At 35.4% G+C, this 20140-nt stretch overlaps 1 protein-coding gene across 9 annotated transcripts in view; it reads left to right on the forward strand.

The window, feature by feature from the left end:
• The window catches only part of TRDMT1 (tRNA aspartic acid methyltransferase 1), a 59213-nt gene extending 44719 nt beyond the window's left edge, over positions 1 to 14494 (forward strand). For 3 of the 9 annotated variants that reach the window (XM_022580605.3, XM_089906373.1, XM_022580601.2), the window contains exons 4-10: positions 548 to 613; positions 1361 to 1430; positions 1914 to 1997; positions 3396 to 3754; positions 5916 to 5973; positions 7026 to 7155; positions 13921 to 14446. In XM_022580605.3, coding sequence (XP_022436313.1) covers positions 548 to 613; positions 1361 to 1430; positions 1914 to 1997; positions 3396 to 3754; positions 5916 to 5973; positions 7026 to 7155; positions 13921 to 14021 — 868 coding nt within the window. In that variant the 3' untranslated portion in view covers positions 14022 to 14446. The other 6 variants (XM_022580597.3, XM_089906371.1, XM_022580600.3 and 3 more) reach the window with 6 other exon arrangements.
• Positions 14495 to 20140: the final 5646 nt, after the last annotated feature.

Genomic DNA, 20140 nt, shown 5'->3' on the forward strand with positions numbered 1-20140 from the left:
TTTACATCTGGAAGAACGTGGTGTTTGTCATTTTATAGAGATTAGCATCTTATACAGATTCTGTGCGAGTCATTTATCTTCTGTCCTGACTGATAGAGTAACTGCAAATGTTTGTCGGTTCCACAGTTGCCGCTAAAAGTGAGTGACAGGGCGTTACAGCCTAATAGCTGAATTCTGTTGCCTCTGCTCACAGTATTTGTGCAAATGATGCTAATGTTAGTGAATGCTGTTGCCCATGGCCTGGAAACTTGTGCTGCTAACCCTAGAAGCCTCCATTCTATGGAAATGTCAGCCCTTTGAGCTGTGCAAACCCATGTTTTCATTAAACTTCAATGGAAATTAACATTTCAAATGTTAACTTTATCAGGTGTGCCTTGTTTATGGGGGAAAGGAAAAAAATATGAGTTGCCTCCATCCCTTATAAAATTCTTTTATAAAAAGAGTTTGGACAATTACTTACCTCATATTTCCCACAAGTAAGGATTTTCTTTACTTCTTCTTAGTAATGAGATGTTTAGAATTCCATTTTTTTTTTGTTTTGTTTTAGGTTACAAAAATTACCAAAGTATATTCTTTTAGAAAATGTTAAAGGTTTTGAAGTATCTTCTACAAGGTAAAAAAATGTATTTGTCCTGTGTTCATCTTAGACTTGGTATATTTTATAATAGGAGCTGTTATGAAATGAAGATCTTAAAAATAAATGTGTATATTCCGACATTTTATGTATGTTATGAAGTTTACTCGTTAATATTGATTTTGAATAGTTAGTAACGCGAAGTATCACAAAGTTAGGTTCAACTGATTCTTTCCCATTTTGATATGTTTGAATTTTTCTGGAATGATTTCTCAATTTTAGCTGCTTACATTGGTGCCTGTTTCTTTAGAAGCAGGAATGTTTTCGGTAAGAATTTGTCCTATTGACAGGCGTTTTCTGTCCTACAGTTGGGTTGAAGAAGCAAGCCCTGTGTCAGGCCCCTTTCAGACAGTAGCCCAGCTGGAGAGAATGCATCCAAGTCCTTGACTGACCTGCTGTCTATGACAGTGTTCCCTCATCTGATTGGCTACAGATATAGTTCCATTCCTATAGTAAGCTTATCATGAGTGGATTGGTGATTCTAACTCAGCAGTTTTATAAATTATCTGGTAGCTTTATTTATTTATAATAGGGATTATCTCTATTTTGAGAAATGTAATTTCTCAAGTACTGGACTTAAAAAAGACCTAGGATTATCCTTTTTCTAAACAACTTAAGTGGAGGTACAGTTTTCATGTAAAATGAAGTTTTATGTATAATATTTTATATAAGAACCCTATTTTGAACTATAGAGTGAAAGCTTTTTTCTTTTCCTTTGCCTTTCAGAGACCTGTTAATACAAACAATAGGAAATTGTGGCTTTCAGTACCAAGAATTTCTGTTGTCTCCAACCTCTGTAAGTACTACAATTGTAAATTCTTATATAAATTTTCCCAAAGGGAATTTGATTCAGTAAAAAGAATGGCTCCATTTTGGATAATATTATAGGTAAATCTTGCAGTTAGTTCTGACATGGTTATTACTTTCTCTATCTGAGTTTTATAGCTATATGTGAATTTTGTTTTTTTATGATTACTATACTATTCATAATGAATGTAAGAATGTCTATTTGACTTTTTACCTGGGAAATATAAAATGAAAGTGACTCATAGACATATGATTCATCTGATTCCATCTTTATTTCATTCAAATAAAGGTACAGAGTGACAGTTTAAAAGGTTTAAGAATTTGCTACAGAAAAGTCTTCCACAAATCGCTAATAGAATTTTGTCTGGCAGAAACTAATGTATAACTGTATGAGTTTTTTTACTAGGTGCTAAAAGTTGACACAGATCTCTTTAATATCCTGTAGCAGCTAACTGCCCTGTTGTACTTGCAGCTTGGCATTCCAAATTCAAGGCTACGGTATTTCCTTATTGCAAAGCTTCAGTCAGTGCCGTTCCCTTTTCAAGCCCCTGGTCAGGTATTATTATTATTATTGTTGTTATCATCATCATCATTATTATTTATCTGTTGTAAATATATCTCAGTCTGCTAATTTATTTTCAGGAACTACTTTGCGGAGGTTTTTTTTTAACATCTTTATTGGAGTATGTTTACAGAGGTTTATGTGTGTCCTCTCGTGCCTGTAATATAGACTATGCCTGAGGTCTGTCTTGTAGGCCTTTTCACCCTCCTGATGCCACTTTAATTGCTTGAAACAAAACCAGAAACTTTTCTTTCATCATTAGAAAAGAAAATAAGTTAAAAGTAAAAAAAATTGCCATTGGTGTTGTTATCCTTCTTTTCCCCCTATAATTTCTCTTCTGACCATTGACTCCTTTGCATCTATTATTTTTCTCCCTCAATAGAAGCCATTGACTACTTTTGATAAAATAGTGTACTACCTTAAAAATGGCTTGAGTATTTTCACACATCAGTTGCATTTTATTTGAAATCTATGCTGTTTAGCCTTAATTGATTAAAAAATGGTAATGATTAGCACAAGCTAGAATAAAATGCTCAATTGCTATCTATAGGATCTCTCATTATGCTAGCAATTTTATATGCTTCTGCTGAAAATTGGTGTGGATAACAGAGTTTCAGTGGTCCAGTGAAGCTCTCTATAACCCTCACAGGTAAGAACTCAAAAGTCATGTCCTACTAACAGGGCTTCAGTAGTATCATTTGAATCCCCGTAATACAATATCAGTATTATACAATACTGTGTTATATAATAAAATAGCAACATATCTCCCTTTAATAGTGGGCAGTTCCAAAAACGGCATGTAAAGTATGTGAACAAAGACTTCATCATTAAAAATTCCTGGAACTGTTTTTTCTTTCCCAAAACAGGACTTTATAAATGGTTACCTGTTTTTCAGGAACCAGTTTTTCCTGTGGGACTCAGGGATAGAAATAACCTTTCAGGGTGAAGAGTGCTTTTCATTTTTAATTACTAATTTTCCTTTAGATCATAGGTATGTTCTAGTTTTGTTTTTTTTTTAATTGAAGGGGAATGGCAAACTTTGATCAAAAACACATTTTCTGGAAATGTTCCTGTTGCTTTTTCAACTTCTTTTCCAAATATAATGCTGTCTCTGTATTCAACATACTTCCTATTACTTTGTTGAATGGTTTTATTAATTCAGAAAGCAGTAATTTCAGGAGATAAATCATCTATAGCCTGATACCTATCACTGTATGATGAAAAACTTGTAATAACTTGTATAAATACTAGTAAACCTCAATTTCTATCTTTTTAATAGCAACTCAGTAAAAGCTAAAGAATTTTTTTACATAATGTTGAGTGGATGTTATTAATATGTCTTTTATTTTTAAGAAAGCTTTTGAGAGTTTGTGTATTTTTACTTAATGCCAGGTACTGATGGAGTTCCCCCAAACTGAATCTGAACATCCACAAAAACATGCGATAGATGCAGAAAACAAAACTGAAGAAAAGAAAATTGAAGAAAAGAAAGTTGAGCCAAATATTTGCTCTGATAGCAGCACACAATGTTCTGGAAAAGAAGCCATTCTTTTTAAGCTTGAAACTGCAGGAGAAATTGACAGGAAACGTCAACAGGACAGTGATCTCTCTGTGCGAATGCTAAGAGATTTTCTTGAAGATGACATTGACATGAATTCATACTTTTTACCGCCAAAGTCATTGCTGCGATATGCTCTTTTGTTAGACATTGTTAAGCCCACATCCAGAAGGTCCACATGCTTTACGAAAGGGTAGGTTTTAAAGAGTCTCTGTTCATGGCATATCCAAAATAACCAGGTTTTCGTAACTATTGTTTCTCTTAGTTCTTCTCAAAACAAGGAGCATTTTATAAAATGTTTCTGCTAGAATGATTTTTTTCACCCTTAATCGCCTGCTTGCGTGTTCCAGTAGAATGCACAAGTGAAAATTCCTTCTGGCAGAACCCACAAAAGTGCTCATAGAAGACAATGCCATCGTTTGGTGACCTTCGTAGGAGCTTAATTACCCACAGTGGAGACATGGTTTCTATAGATAGTGAATTGCTAATTTTTTAGCACCTTTCTTTTTATAGTACCTCAAAAATTTCTGTCTACTTTCATGATCAATGTACAAGAAGAAATTAAATTTTAATATCAAGAAATAACATTGAATATCCTGGAGCACATTATAGCATGTTTAACTTTTATTTAGTTTTTTGAATTAATAGTGTATTCTTATAGTTCAAAATTCAAAAGGAACTAAGATTGTAAGACTCCCTTCCAATTCTGCCTCTTGTTCATCCAGTTTCCCTCCCTACATGCAACCGATGATTTCAGGTTACTCTCTAGTCTTCCAGAGGTATTGCATGTGAGGTGTGTTTAAATATACATGTATATTTTTACCCCCTCCTGTAAGTAAATGGTAGCATACCATATTCATTATTATGTGCACTTTTTTTCATTGCACAGTATAATTTGGATACTATTACCTATGGGTGCTTAAAGAACTTTCGTATGTTCATAGTATAGGTATATCATAATTTCTCTTACTGGTTACCTGTTGATGGGCATTTAGGGGACATCCTTTGGATTATTTCTCAAGAAATAGTGTTTTTCAACTTTTTTTGTTGTTTTTCCCTGGTCTGGGAGGATCCCACATGCCGCGGAGCAACTAGGCCCATGAGCCACAACTACTAAGCCTGCGCGTCTGGAGCTTGTGCTCCGCAGCAAGAGAGGCCGCGATAGTGAGAGGCCCGCGCACCGCGATGAAGAGTGGGCCCTGCTTGCCACAACTAGAGAAAGCCCTCGCACAGAAACGAAGACCCAACACAGCAAAAATAAATTAATTAATTAATAAACTCCTACCCCCCCAAAAAAATTCAAGCCTTCTCTCTTTACCTACTAGCTAGTTGTCTTGTACAAGACACTATGCCCCCGACATAATCGTACCAGGCTCACCCTGACTTTATCATACCCTGCCCTTGTACTTTCAGGGCAATGGGTTTATTGCTTTCCATTACCTTAAAAGACTTCACTCAGCTGTTGTATATTTCCAAGTCTGCTAGGTTCTGTTTAGGACTCTCATAAAACAGGAGTTAGCAATTTTGTAATAAAAAACAACTTTGAAATTCTTTTATAATTATAAAAATGGTATAAAAGAAGCCTTATTGTAGAAGTCTGTTTTAGTGTAGATAATATAAACACACACACACACACGTGATACATAAGAAAACAGCTTTTCTTTGATGGTGACTTTCTCTAATTTCTATTTTAAATTCATCTATTAGGAAAAAATGTCAAACAGCCAGCTTGGCAATGATCTTAGGGAAAGAAATATTACGAATACCTTGCATTTCTGTAGTGTTTGGTATTTTTAATACATTTTTAACAATAGTCTGTTTTATGATAAAGAGTAAAAACATACAGTGTTACAGTAAGAGGCAGATGCACGTTTGGTGGGCCTGAGTTTGTCATGAGACTGGAGAGTACGGTTTTGGGTTCATGAGAAGAAATGATGGTTCAGGCATTCTAAGGAAAGAGCAGCAATTTATTTTCACCTACATAACATTTGGTCTAATGTGGCAGGGATGTCAGTGTTGAATAGCATTTAGATATAAAGTCATAACAAATGCATACTTTCTGTGCATTTAAATGTGATGAACATTTAAAAAATGACAATAATGTATATGCAGACTAGTATTTATGCAACAAACACTATGCCAAGTTTAGTGTCTGAGAATTTTCAACAGACTGATCTTATGTCTTTCACCTGGTAAGTTTTTTAATTACAAAGCATATTTATGTGATATTATTTAGAATATTTCAGAAGGATGTATTAACAACTATGTAAGATTGATTCATTCAAGAAATATTTAAGAAATTTAGCATTAGCAAATATATTAGATGCTACAAAATATTTGTGTTAATTTTTTAGTTACGGACGCTACCTAGAAGGGACAGGATCTGTGTTGCAGACCACAGAGGATGTGCAGGTACTATGCATGCTGCAGAACTAAAATATTTGAAAATTATTTTAAATAAAATTATCTTTAATACTTAAAATTTGAGAATGTTAAAATAAGTTTACATGTTCAACTGGAATGAATATGTGTATATAATAATTATTTACTATAGAATAAAACTTCTTGTTGCTAGATATGAGTATATGTACAAAAAGTCTTTTATGTTTTTACTTTCTTTTTTTTCTTCTTACCTTTTGTTTTTCTTTCTGTTCCATAAAGAGTAATTTGAAGTGCAGGGTACAGCACCTAATGTTCTCTAAAATTATGCACAAATATCTTAGTATTGGAGCCTTCCTTTGGAGCACATACTATAAAAATGCCTGCTAGGGAAAAAAATCTATATTTTAGGAAGGCTTTTTATTAATACTTCAATTGCTAATTCTTTACGGTATCATGGTTGAATACAAGCTTGATATATTGCAAGTTTTATATACTTCTGAATAATTTTGAAGTGAAATCACATCATCTTCTTTTATGCTGATTTAAACTCTTACTGTTAATAAAATTTACCCTTGCTAAAAACCCTATCAGAGACAAACGAATGTCTGGATTTGAGAAGTCATATTTATTAAATATATTTTATCATTTTAAGAAAATACCTTAATTTGATAAAACTGGTCATAAACAGTAAACATTTTAATGGCTGCTTATTTGCTTTGTAAAATCGACTTATTGGTTGACCAAGTTTCTTTTTTGTATCTTTCACTACATTTCTTTTATGTTATATTGTCATTTATTATTTCTATTCTTACGAGTTAATTTTTGAGGGGCCAAAAATGACAGATACACTGAGAGTATCCTGATCTATTCGGCATTAAGGTTTTGTTTGTTTTCTGAGTTTACCTGGCCCCTGATGAGCCAGTTACACAGTTCATTGCACAGAGATGTTTTTACCCTGTGGTGCCATGTGTTACAGAAGACTATGCGTCTGTCATTTTGAAACTGTCTCACAATAGACGATATTATCTTAACAAGTCTAATTGCACTCTACTTTATTAGTTATTTTGGATGTTTTCCTACAGATTGAGAATATCTACAAATCCCTTACCAATTTGTCACAAGAAGAAAAGATAACAAGATTGTTAATGCTTCAACTTCGATTTTTCACTCCTAAAGAGATAGCAAATCTCCTTGGATTTCCTCCAGAGTTCGGTATGTGGGATACATGCAGACCCCAGCTTTCACTGATTAATGATCTCAAAATTCATTAGGGACTCGTGCGTAGTTTATGAATAAACCCTTGCCCAGACGGATGTGAGAGCGCTTCCTTTCCTGATTGTGCCATCTTTGACATCTTCCTTCCCTCCTGTGTCTGCTTTCTTCATAACCTGCCCTAGTCCATTCCCTTCAGACTCAGTTCCCCTTCTCCTTTCACTCCAGTAATGGTTCCAGGTGCTTTGCAGGAACAGAAGGGCCAAATCAGCAATTCCTCACTTCTCCCTACAGATGGTTGTTCATAGCATCTCTTTCTCGAATTTATTTTTTTGCTTCTAGGAGTACTATTCGAATAACCTCACACTAGATCTTATGAAAGAATGCCTAGAATTGTCTTTGTTTTAATGAAGAAATTAACAGGCAATTGAGGAATTTATTTTTGTGTGGTGGGGAGGTATGTATTTGTACTTCTACTCCTTGGAGATAGCACTCTTATCAATTATATAATTGATATAATTGATTCCTTCCCTACAAGGTTTCAGTGGAGAAAAGAAAAAGCGGAGAGGTGGTCTAGAAAGGAACTTTCCTAATGGAAAGTAAGGGTGACTCAGGAGCACAGATGCCAGAACTGACACGAAGTTAGGGAATCTGAAGACAGACTCTCAGGAAGGAAAATGAAGATACCGCTGCCAAGGGAGAAAGACAAGTAGTGAGGAAAGCCAGGGATTGTTGCTATTAAGAGACTGGACACAGCACCTTTGCCTCTTAGAGCACCCCGCCCCTCCCTGGTCCCGCTTCCTTGGCGCTGCTGCTCTTGCTGTGTGGATGCCATCGGTTTCCTGGGCTGCAGTGGGTGTGTTCCTAGTACTTGGCTCATGGGAAGGGAGAGACACAGACCTCCCTCACATGCTTCCAGGGCTGCACAAGGAGGAGATGTGCTTTTGATAACTGATTGGGAGCTTGAATGCAGAAAAGCCAAACTTCGCTAAATCTAATGTTGTTGTAATATTAATACAGTCCTATTCTTGAAGAACATCATGGGTTAAATAGACCATGTTTTAAAATCTAAATAATGCATTTACAGTTGAGGTTTGGAAAGCATCTTTTTGTACACTGGGAACAAACTGCCAACAGAATTTGACTAGCCTCTTGGTAATTGATTGTCCAAGCATAGTCACAGCAACCAGGTTTATTTTGTACTCTGCCTTTTTCTTGGTGATCTCATTCAGTTTGAAACATCCCGGGGAGTGTTTTTTAAGAAAACACAGACTTTCCGTGTCTTAGTTTATGTCACAAAGTGAGTGAGAACATCAGTAAAACAAAGAACTGAGGATTGGACTCAGGAATTTAATTCCCAGTCTACTGTCGTGGTTACTTTTTTTTTTTTTTTTTCGTATTTTAGGATGAGCAATCAAAGGTATTTTCTGTACTACTACAGAGAGAAAAGAGATTTACTGTCAAACAGCAACTAATTTCTAAGTTTTATTTGAGTGCTTATTTTTTCAAGCAGTAGCAATCACTTTGGTAATAGTGAAATTTAGCACAGACCCAAGAGTCCGACTGACCGAGTGTGAACCCTAGCCCTACCGAAGCCACTCTCTGCCGTAGTTTATGCATCTGTAAAATGGGGATAATTATAGCACCGACTTCATAGGGCTGTTGTAACAGTTAAGTGAGTTAACGTATGTCACATGCTTACCACCTATCTGACACATAATATAAAATTCGTGCTTTTATATTTTAAATGATAGATGTTATAGCCTTTACTTCATAAATATTTTTTCTCAGTATTTAAAAATATCTAAGGGGTAAAATAGGATTTTTCGAAGTTCTCTGAAAACATATATATAATACATGAGAGAAAGCCTTTTTCATTGCTTTACCGTATTTTAATATGTGACATATGTGTATAGTCAGTGCCCTGCTGTCACCACTGAGCAGCCCTGTGACAGAACTGTCCTGCACGTGTGCCTCTGACGTCACGGACCCTGGGTCCAAAATGGGCATTCTTTGAGTTGCTTGTCCACCAGCCATGATGGATTTGCATTGATTCTCCCACACATTTTGCCCTGGTTCTCTCTGTGGCCAGTGGCACACATTCATGAGACAGCAGGCTTTGGAAGAGACAGACACTAACCGACACTTACTGAATAAAAGCTGCTCTCTTGACCTTGTTAATTCTAGGTTTCTTTGCTTTTGAGGATTATTATTTTTAATGTACCTAAGTTTTTAAAAAGTCACCTTTTAACTTTACAAATTTATGTAATTCTTTGCACAAGTGAGTTTAGATTTTAATATCTGTGTATAAAATACACACATGCATATGTATATATGTGTATATATGTATGTGTATATATATATAATTTTTACAAAGCTGACCTGTTTGTTTTCAGACATCTCTTCCCCTCTGATATAATATTGGTATCTCAAGGCATCGTCCTAGGGGTAGTCTAAAAGTTTGTAGGTATTTCTGCCTCTGGCTACTTTGAAGTAAATAATTTGAGATGACTAATGTGCTTGCCTAAGACATATTTTCTTTATAATAGCAATTTTATGATCATGCTCAATTGCAAATATCATTTTATTATGGTAATCACTGTTATTTTATTGCAGTAAGTATAATGTCTAGTGTTGATGAAGCAATTTTATCAGGTTTTGAAATTTTGCTATTTTTAATGCTCTTTAATTATTTCCTTTCTTACCTGATTTGCTTTTCCTATATTTAATTGCTATGCCAAAGGATTCTGAATGTGAAATTCTGGAATTGTAATTAAGATTCTGGCATCCACTCTTACGCATGGACAGTCTTTTACGGTGGTATGTGCAAGGTTTTGTTCCAGCAAATGTAGTATCTGTGGGCCATTTTGTTTTGCAAAAGAATGTAGCAAATTGAACTTCAGTATGAGAATGTCAGTTTGTGGAAGCAGAATGTAAAAAAGCAACTCTGAGGGACTTGTATCCAGAATATATAAAGAACTCTTATGACTCAACAATAAAAAGAAAAATAATCCAATTTAAAAGTGGGCAAAGGATTTCAATAGACATTTCTCCAAAGAAAATAGATAAATGACCAATAAGCACATGAAAAGATGTTAAACATTATTAGATATTAGGGAAAGGTAAATCAAAACCACAGTAAGATACCACTTCACAAAAAGACAGACAATAACAGTGTTAACGAATTGTGGAGAAATCAGGTCCCTTGTACACTGTTGGTGGGAAGATAAAATGGTGCAGCTGCCTTAGAAAGCATTCTCCTCAAATGTTAGACACAGAGTTACTGTATGACCCCACAATTTCACCCCTAGGTGTATATCCAAGAGAACTGAAAAAAGCTTAACACATACATACATACGTACATGTTCATAACATCAATGTTTATAATAATCAAGAAGTAGGGGAAAAGCCCAGATGTCTATTAATGAATGAATGAATAAATAAAATGTGGTATATCCATAAGATAGAATATTATTCAGACAGAGAGAGGAATGAACTATTGGTACATGTTATAACATGAATGAGCCATTTTTTCCCTCGGATCAGATAATTTTTACTGATGTGCTTGATGTTTGAGTTACACTATATTTTATAGTCGTATTATACAACATACATAATATTGTGAATACATAATGTTATTATAAGGACTAAGATATTAAACATAGAATACTTGGCTTTTAAAAAATATTCCAGAGTCAACATGAATGAACCTTGAAAGCACTACGTGAAAGCAGCCGGAGACAAAAGACAACATATTGTATGGTTCCATTTGTATGAAGTGTTCAGAATAGGCAATCTCTGGAACAGAAAGTAGATCAGTAGTTGAGGGGCAGGGAGGGGACATGGAGAGTGACTGCTAATGGGTGCCAGCATTCTTTTTAAAAAAAATTTGTATTGAAGTATATAATTAACATATAACATTGTATTAGTTTCAGATGTACAACATTACAACATAATGATTCAACATTTGTATACATTGCAAAATGATCACCCACCATGATAAATCTAGTTAATATCCATTACCATACATCGTTACAAAATTCTTTTTTCTTGTGATGAGGACTGTTAAGATCTCTCCTAGCAATTTTCAGATATGCAATACAGTATTGCTAACTATAGTCACCATGCTCCACATTGTATATCCCCAGGACTTATTTATTTTTATAACTGGTAGTTTGTACCTTTTGACCCATTTCACCCATTTTTCCCCCACCCGTGCAACCACCCATCTGTTTTCTGTATCTATGACCTTGGTTTTTAAAATTTGTTTGTTTGCTTGCTTTGGTTTTTAGATTCCACATATAAGTGAGATCATACAGTATTTGTCTCTCTGACTTCGCTTGGTATAATACCCTCAAGGTTCATTCCATTCTTTTTTATGGCTGGGTAGTATTCCATGGTGTGTGTATGTGTGTGTGCATTTTCTTTTTTCATTTACCCATCGATGGACACTTAGGTTGTTTCCATATCTTGTCTGTTGTAAATAATGCTGCAATGAACATGGGGGTGCACGTATCTTTTCTAATTAGTATTTTTGTTTTCATTGGCAAAATACCCAGGGTGGAATTGGTGGATTATATGATTGTTCTATTTTTAATTTTTTGAGGAACCTCCATACTGTTTTCCATAGTGGCTGCACCAATTTAAATTCTCACCATCAGTGCATAAGAGTTCCCTTTTCTCCATGTTCTTTCCAGCTCTTGTTATTTCTTGTCTTTTGGATAATAGCCATTATAACAGATGTGAAGTAATATCTCATTGTGGTTTTGATTTGCATTTCCCTGATGATTAGTGATGTTGAATATCTTTTCATGTGCCTATTGGCCATCTGTATGTCTTCTTTGGAAAAATTTTTATTCAAGTCCTCTGCCCATTTTTTAATCTGATTATTTATTGTTTTGCTGTTGAATTTTATGACTTCATTATATAATTTGGGTACTAAACCCTTATCAGATATATGATTTGCAAATATTTTCTCCTGTTCAGTAGATTGCCTTTTCATTTTGCTCATTATTTCCTTTGCTGTGCAGAAGTTTTTTAGTTTGATGTAGTCTCAGTTGTTTATTTTTGCTTTTGTTGCCTTTGCTTTTACAGTCAGATCCAAAAAACCGTGGACAAGACTGATGTCAAGGAATTTACCACCTACGTTTTCTTCTAGGAGTTTTATGGTTTGAGGTCTTACATTCAGGTGTTTAATTCATTTGGAGTTAATTTTTGTGTATGGTGTAAAATAGTGGTACAGTTTCATTCTTTTGCATGTATCTGTCCAATTTTCCCAACACCATTTATTTAAGAGACTTTCCTTTCCCCATTGTATATTCTCAGCTCCCTGTCATAAATTAATTAACCACATATGTGTGGGTTTATTTCTGGGCTGTCTATTCTGTTCCTTTGATTTCTGTGTCTTTTTATGCTAATGTCATACTGTTTTGATTACTTTAGCTTTGTAATGTAGTCTGAAGTCAGGGAGCATCGTGATGCCTCCAGCTTGGTTCTTCTCCCTCAAGGTTGCTTTGGCTACTTGGGATCTTTTGTGATGCCGTAGGAATTTTAGGCTGTGGTTTCTATTTCTGTGATAAATGCCATTGGAATCTTGATAGGGATTGCATTAAATCTGTAGGTTGCTTTGGATAATATAGACATTTTAACAATATTAATTCTTCCAGTTCATGAGCATGGAGTACCTTTATTTGTGTCTTCAATTTTTTTCATCAGTGGTTAAATTTATTCCTCAGTATTTTATTCTTTTTGATGTGACTGTAAATGGGATTGTTGTCTTATTTTCTCTTTCTGATAGTTTGTTGTTAATGTACAGAAATCAGATTTCTATATATTGATTTTGTATACTGCAACTTAATTCATTTATTCTAACCATGTTTTGATGAAGTCTTTAGAGTTTTCTATGTATAATATCGTGTAATTTGCAGATGGTGATAGTTCTACTTCTTCCTTTCCAATTTAGATTCCTTTTATTTCTTTTTTTGCCTAATTGTTCTGGCTAGGACCTCTAATACCATGCTGAATAAAAGTGGCAAGAGTGGGTATCTTTTTCTCGTTCCTGATCTTGAGGAAAATTTTTAGCTTTCATTATTGAGTATGATGTTAGCTGTGGGCCAGCTTTCTTTCTGAGGTGATGAAACTGTTCTGACATTAAATAGTGGGGATGTACGCAAAACTCTGCAACTATACTAAAAACCACTGAATTGTACCCTTTAAAAAGGTGCATTTTAGGGAATTCCCCAGTGGTCCAGCAGTTAGGACTCCTCGCTCTCATTGCCGAGGGCCCAGGTTCAATCCCTGGTTGGGGAACTAAGATCCCACAAGCCATGCGGCATAGTCATAAATGAATGAATGGATAAATAAATAAATAAATAAGTCTCCCTTTAAAAGAAAAACTGCATTTTATAGTATGTGAATTCTGTCTCCTGAAGGCTGTTATTAAATAACTGAAATAATGGTAGCCCCTGCTTTTCCTAAAATGTACTAGTGCTCAGATTTCTATTAGTTCTGTGGATGTTATGTGTGTACGTGTGTGTACTGAGCAAATATGATAAGTGATATGATAATATCACATTGTGTAAGCAATGAAATGTTATATAATATTTTTGGCTCCAAATTCTCATTTGTTAATTGAACTTCATGGAGACCTTAGGGACTTATTTATGTAAATAACCACGCTGCTTTTACTAAAGAATGAATCCTTTTATCTCTGGAAGTTAATATTGCAAGTGATCGTATTATAAATTGTTACCTTTCTTTTTCTAGGATTTCCTGAGAAGACAACAGTCAAACAGCGTTATCGTCTACTTGGAAATAGTCTCAATGTGCATGTAGTAGCTCAACTAATCAAAATCCTATGTGAATAATTTTTAAGTAACTCTGAAAGATGGTGGCAGTATTCCATTATATCCAAATAATAATTCTGAAATTCTTTTTTGAATTAATTTTGACAAAATTCAACTAAATTATCTTATTCTCTCTTTAATAAGAATTTGGATTTATCAGGAAAATGCCGTTTTGTTTCCTTAAGTTTATATTACTGTGTTTTGTAAGGTGAAAATTATTGTTATCCTTTAGGAGAATATCTTTTTATATGAAATTGTTAAATATATATGTAAAATATCCCCTTAATAATATTATGGTATAGACAAATTTAGGAACATTAGAATTTTAATGTCTACATGAATATTTTGTAAAGTGTCATAACAGGTGTACTATATGAACTTGAGAAACTGTATATTGTGTATGTTAATTAAAGAAGTTGCTTTATGAATCTATCATTTTACTTTTTTAAAATAATTCTTCCTATTTCTAAAATGATGATTCTAATTCTGCCCTGTTTAAAATATTGAATGTTTTACTTAATTTCAATTTTTTAAACATTCCTTTATTTTATCTAAACAAATGTGTATAATATTTTAGACCAAATTATCATCATTTACCTTCTACAACAGTCTGAAGAAAATCTCAGAAATAGTAATCCTAATTCTTGATTACCTCTCCATCGGTATGCCATAGAAAGTGTAGGTGCACATTATTTAATTATCTTTAATTCTGCTTCCTTCTGAAAGACAAAACTCACTGTCCCTTTTTCATTTGTACATACCTACCTGTAGTTTGCTATCTTCAGAGCTTGCTTTTGTCTTCCTTTTCAGCTTCTTGTTATAAGTTGAATTTGCCATCATGATCTAAGGAATGTAGCACAGCATTAAGATTTTAGGGAGGGAACTCTGCCTTCTGACCCCATTCCACATACCTATTCTGTGAATTAACTTTTATAACTTTAACTTTCTCTGACTCTCCCTCTCCATAGACTTCTTGGAATTAGGACTCTAATCAGACTAAATCTTGCATCATAAATCCTGTGGTTTTGATTTTGGTGATAAAATCAAGTGACAAATAGAAGAGAAATGAAAAGAAATAAGATGAGAAATTTTTTCACAAAATTTTAATTCATATTTTTATTCTTAAAAAACAATCATCCTTATATGGAAAAATTGGAACCCTATGCATTACTGATGGGAATGTGAAATAGTGCAGCCTCTATAGAAGATAGATGATAATCCCTTTAAAAAAATTAAACACAGAATTACCATGTGATAAAGCAATTCCACTTCTAGGTATATACCCAAAAGAATTGAAAAGAGGGACTAAGATATTTGTATACCAATGTTCATTGCAGCGTTATTGACGATATTCAGCTGTAAAAAGGAAGGAAATTCTGACACGTTACAACATGGATGAACCTTGAAGACATTATATTCAGTGAAATAAACCAGACACAAAAGGACAAAGTCTGTATAATTCCATTTATATGAGGTATGTACAAGAGTCAAATTCATAGAGATAGAAAGTAGACTAGTGGTTACCAGGGCTCAGGAGACCAGGGAAATGGGAGTTCATGTTTAATGGGTGTAGAGTCTCTGGGGGAGGTGCCAGAGTTCTGGAGGTGGATAATGGTGATGGTTGCACAACACTGTGAGCGTACTTAATGGCACTGAATTGCATGCTTGAAAACTGCTTAAATGGCAAATGTTATGTTATGTGCATTTTATCACAATTAAAAAAAACAAACATTCCCCACCACCATTTTTTCAGAAGAACTCATAGATAAACATGGGAATAGGGAAGCTGTAGACCAATGCATATATGATCAACTATCACTGTCTACATTTTGTGTATGTGTTTAAAGATAAACCTTAGTACAAGTCTCGTAAATGATAGTATACAGCTATCTGAAATCACTTTGGCACACTTTCTCTGTTTTCCTCACTGATGAAAAGATTCTTACCAATAAGAAGGTTCAGAGTTTTACTATGATTATGCTATAATTATAGTGTCCTGTGCCCCACTGCGCAATGATATAACAAAATGTGTTGAGTTACAGTGCACCAGGCAGAAACATATGAAGGCTCTGTGGCGACATGTGCGTACAAACTAGGAGATAAAATATAGCTTTGTGAAAATTTTTAAATTATTGAAGTACATCCATGGGCAGATTGTGATTCTTGCCCTTAATTAATTATATATAATAGCAAGCACAAAATTCATACATTAATGAAGATATATTTACCAGAGTATCACTTAATTAGCATATATATACACATCTTGGAAATTCTGATATTTGGACTTACTGTAAGCTTATTCAACATTTTGGAAAATATAGGCTCTCCTTTTAAAAAAACAATAATTAAATCTTTGCCATTTCTAACAGGAAACTGATTTTTTGTTCTCCCCTTTGCAGCACTTGTGCTCTTTTATTTCTTTCTTAAATTTTTTTAAAAAATTTATTTATTTATTTTGCACATGGGCTTTGTCTAGTTGCATCGAGCAGGGGCTACTCTTCGTTGTGGTGCGCGGGCTTCTCACTGCCGTGGCTTCTCTTGTTACGGAGCACGGGCTCTAGGCGCGCGGGCTTCAGTAGTTGTGGCACGCGGGCTCAGTAGTTGTGGCTCGCGGGCTCTAGAGCGCAGGCTCAGTAGTTGTGGCGCACAGGCTTGTTGCTCCACAGCATGTGGGATCCTCCCGGACCAGGGCTCGAACCCGTGCGCCCTGCATTGGCAGGCGGATTCTTAACCCCTGCGCCACCAGGGAAGCCCCCACTTGTGCTCTTTGAAATGGTTTGCCAAATAATCATAAATTATTTATTACCCCGCTTCATATTTTTAGTAAGTTTTCCATACCTAAATATAATGCATGAGATAAATCAATTTAAACCGAATGAATCATATTGGAAAATGATTTTGAAGAGGAGTTATGTAGTCATAGGAGAAAGAGCCAGTGCTTGATCATCTTAATCCTTAGTGGCAGGCAGTAGAGCCGAATGATGAGGGCGGTGAGTCACCCTGTTACTGAGGGATCAGCTGGCCCTCTGCAGGTTCAGAGTCCCCTGAACATTGTGTTCTGGCTAGTAAATCAGACCTGCACAGTAGGCACTGCCCTGTGCCTTGAAAAGTGAGAAAATACCACTGACTATCAGCCAACTTGCTCCCCCTCACAAGACAGAGCCTTTTAAGGAGACAAAACCAGTAGTTGAGATTGTGAAAGTTGACGGGCCACCTAGCACTAAAATTATTTTTTTGAGGTATTGGGCAAGATTCTTTAACAAAAATCACAGTTTGTCTTTTGTTCTAACCTCAACCTAATTTGGGTCAGAAGTTATTAAATTGTAGGAGGCTTTTGAGGATAGATGAGTGAAGCTAAGCACAAATGAAACTGGTTTGATTCTAGCTCTAGCAGTACACAATAAAGAAGCATCCGCCATATGAGCCAGCCTCAAGCACGTACTGAAGGATGTGTTCTGTGGGCCAGCTGCCGTGTCTGCACCCAAACTAAAGTGGCTCTGGTTGCTCGTTGTTTTTTTTTTTTTTTTTTTTTTGCGGTACGCTGGCCTCTCACTGTTGTGGCCTCTCCGGTTGCGGAGCACAGGCTCCGGACGCGCAGGCTCAGCGGCCATGGCTCACGGGCCCAGCCGCTCGGCGGCATGTGGGATCTTCCCGGACCGGGGCACGAACCCGTGCTCCCTGCATCGGCAGGCGGACTCTCAACCACTGCGCCACCAGGGAAGCCCTGCTCGTTTTGTTTTGATAACTTTATAATTTAAAATCAAAAGTTAAAATCAACAACTTCCCAAATAAGCCAAGATAACACAATAAGCCCATATAGGTAAAGTAGTTAAAGGATGTTTTTCTGAGTTGGTTATGTTGTTGAAAAGGTTAACTTTTCATAATTTGGTTTTCGGCTTGGAACTATGACTGTTTGAGGCCACCAGTTGTAAACTGACTTGCTAATAGCTTTGGCCTTTGAAATTGAGTGAGTGTTGTAGGTTTCAGCAGTTTCTTATAGACTGACCTGGTTATATAATTTTTCAAGACAGCCTTGGAACTTCCCTGTACTGGAATTCTTTTCTTCTCAGGTTCTACTGTCAAAATGTGCTACGTACAGCTGTCATATCACCTTCTTAACATGCATCTTTTTTGACCCACCTCCAATCCAACCTATTCTTTCTCCATTCATCATACTCACCAGGATGTCTAGTTATGCCTATAATACTTCACTTGGCAAAGTTCCTTTGCATATTTTATTAAAGAGCAGTAAGAATCCCACATATGTTCTTCAACTTCAGATCATACTTGTCAGTCTTTCTTTACCATTTTTCCTCTCCTGTCATTCGTTTACTTTGCTGCTAAAATTTTAAACTTCGTTGTTTTTTTTTTTTAAATCCATTTTCCTGACCTCTCTCCTTGACTTCTAAGAACATTTTACACTAAAATACTCATGCTCTTCAAAATCTTACACAACCACGACCCAAACTACATTACTATTTTTGTCTTGATTTTTGAGTTTATTCCTTTTAAAATTTATTTGTTCAACAAATACGAGCATGTGCAAAGAACTTTTTTGGCTTCTTATTCCCCAAGTTCTCAAATAAATTTGTTATATATTTACCGTAGGTTCTGAGTGTTATTTTCAATTACATCCAGCACTTATAACTCTCCCTCAGGTATACCATACTTGATTCCTAAAGCTTCCAAAATCTTGTTTTTTCTACAAATCTGAATTTAGATAGAAATTTTCACAAAAACTAGAAGATAGGAAGTTACTTTTCTGATAGAACTCTTCTTTATAGCCCTAGGATGTTCTCATTTATTTTCTTATACATACTATGGTTTCACTGTTTACTTCAAGTATTTGCTCTGTATTTTATTTTGTTTGTATCTTTATTCATATCAGGGCAGATTTAAATTATGAGTGTAAATATGGAACATGTTTATTTAGCCAAGCTGGCTCTATAATCAGATGAGATCACCTAAAGAAGAGTCTAAAGAGAGAACAGAGAGTGGTTTGGAGCTGAACTTTATCCGTTCCTGAAGATGCAGTCCTCAGATCTCTCTACCCTTCACCGTCCAAGCCATTTTTCTCAGAGATCTCACCCTTTTCTGTAACTACTTTTTTGCCCATGGCACCCAGAAAATATAATTTTGACTCAAATAGTTGTTATTTTGCTTACTTAGCTACTTAGGAACTTAGTTAGTTCCTTACACAAGTACAGTTAAATTTTACACACAAAAAAAGATTGAAAATACCTACTGGAATGTGATACTCCTTGTATAGTAGATACAGGTTGAGTTTGCTATTTGAGAACTCATCCTATGGATGAATAGACAATAAGCTTGATAGTTGCTATACTTTGAACTGGTTTAAAATGAAAAATATTCCATGGTTTAGAGAATGTAAACTTCCAGGAGGGCAGGGATTTATTTTATTTTATTTTATTTTAATGCTACCTTCCCAGTGACTGCAACAGTATCTGGTGCACAGTAAGCACTCAATAAATATTTGTTAAATGAGTGAATATAGTCACCATACTGGATCGATATAGAAAATTCCAAAGGCTGTCCTACTGTGGAATTTAAAGTGTCTTTAAGTCACTTTAATTGGTGTTATTGCTACTTCCTCTATTAACAGAGGAATAGCCAAATTTACTCAAGTTTGGAATATATGATTTAAAAAAGAATTCTAGGATAGAACTTGGGGTTTTGGCTTTGGGGGAAGCTGTGCAGATATAAATTTTTTTAAATACTGTATTCTGACTTGTCCAGACAAGAGGGAAGACTCATTTTTCCTGCTCCTTCCTGATAAGTACAATTACCAATTCTGGATAAGTATGATTATAAAATAATGCAAGAGACATCAGAAAGAAAACTCTGGAAGGTGTAAGGAAGAAAACAAACCAGCTAAGTACTCCCACAACTGGAGTGGGGCCATAGTTACAGGATGTCTTATCACCTCCCACCCAACAGAAGAAGGTAGCCCAGGCTTGGTGTTTCCTGACCACCAAGCTAGCAACATAAGGGAGCCCAGGATGGAACAGGGGTCCTGCTGACAACACCAGGTGAGTCTGATACAACCCTCAAGGGCATTTTATAGGGATCCCCACTGGCAAGTGTCCAGGGGAAGCATTACTCCCCTGGCAGGTCCAGGC

This window comes from Delphinapterus leucas, chromosome 2, assembly GCF_059928025.1.
Source record: "Delphinapterus leucas isolate spDelLeu-1000000601 "Yukka" chromosome 2, BTC_Dleu_Yukka2, whole genome shotgun sequence".
NCBI lineage: Eukaryota > Metazoa > Chordata > Mammalia > Artiodactyla > Monodontidae > Delphinapterus > Delphinapterus leucas.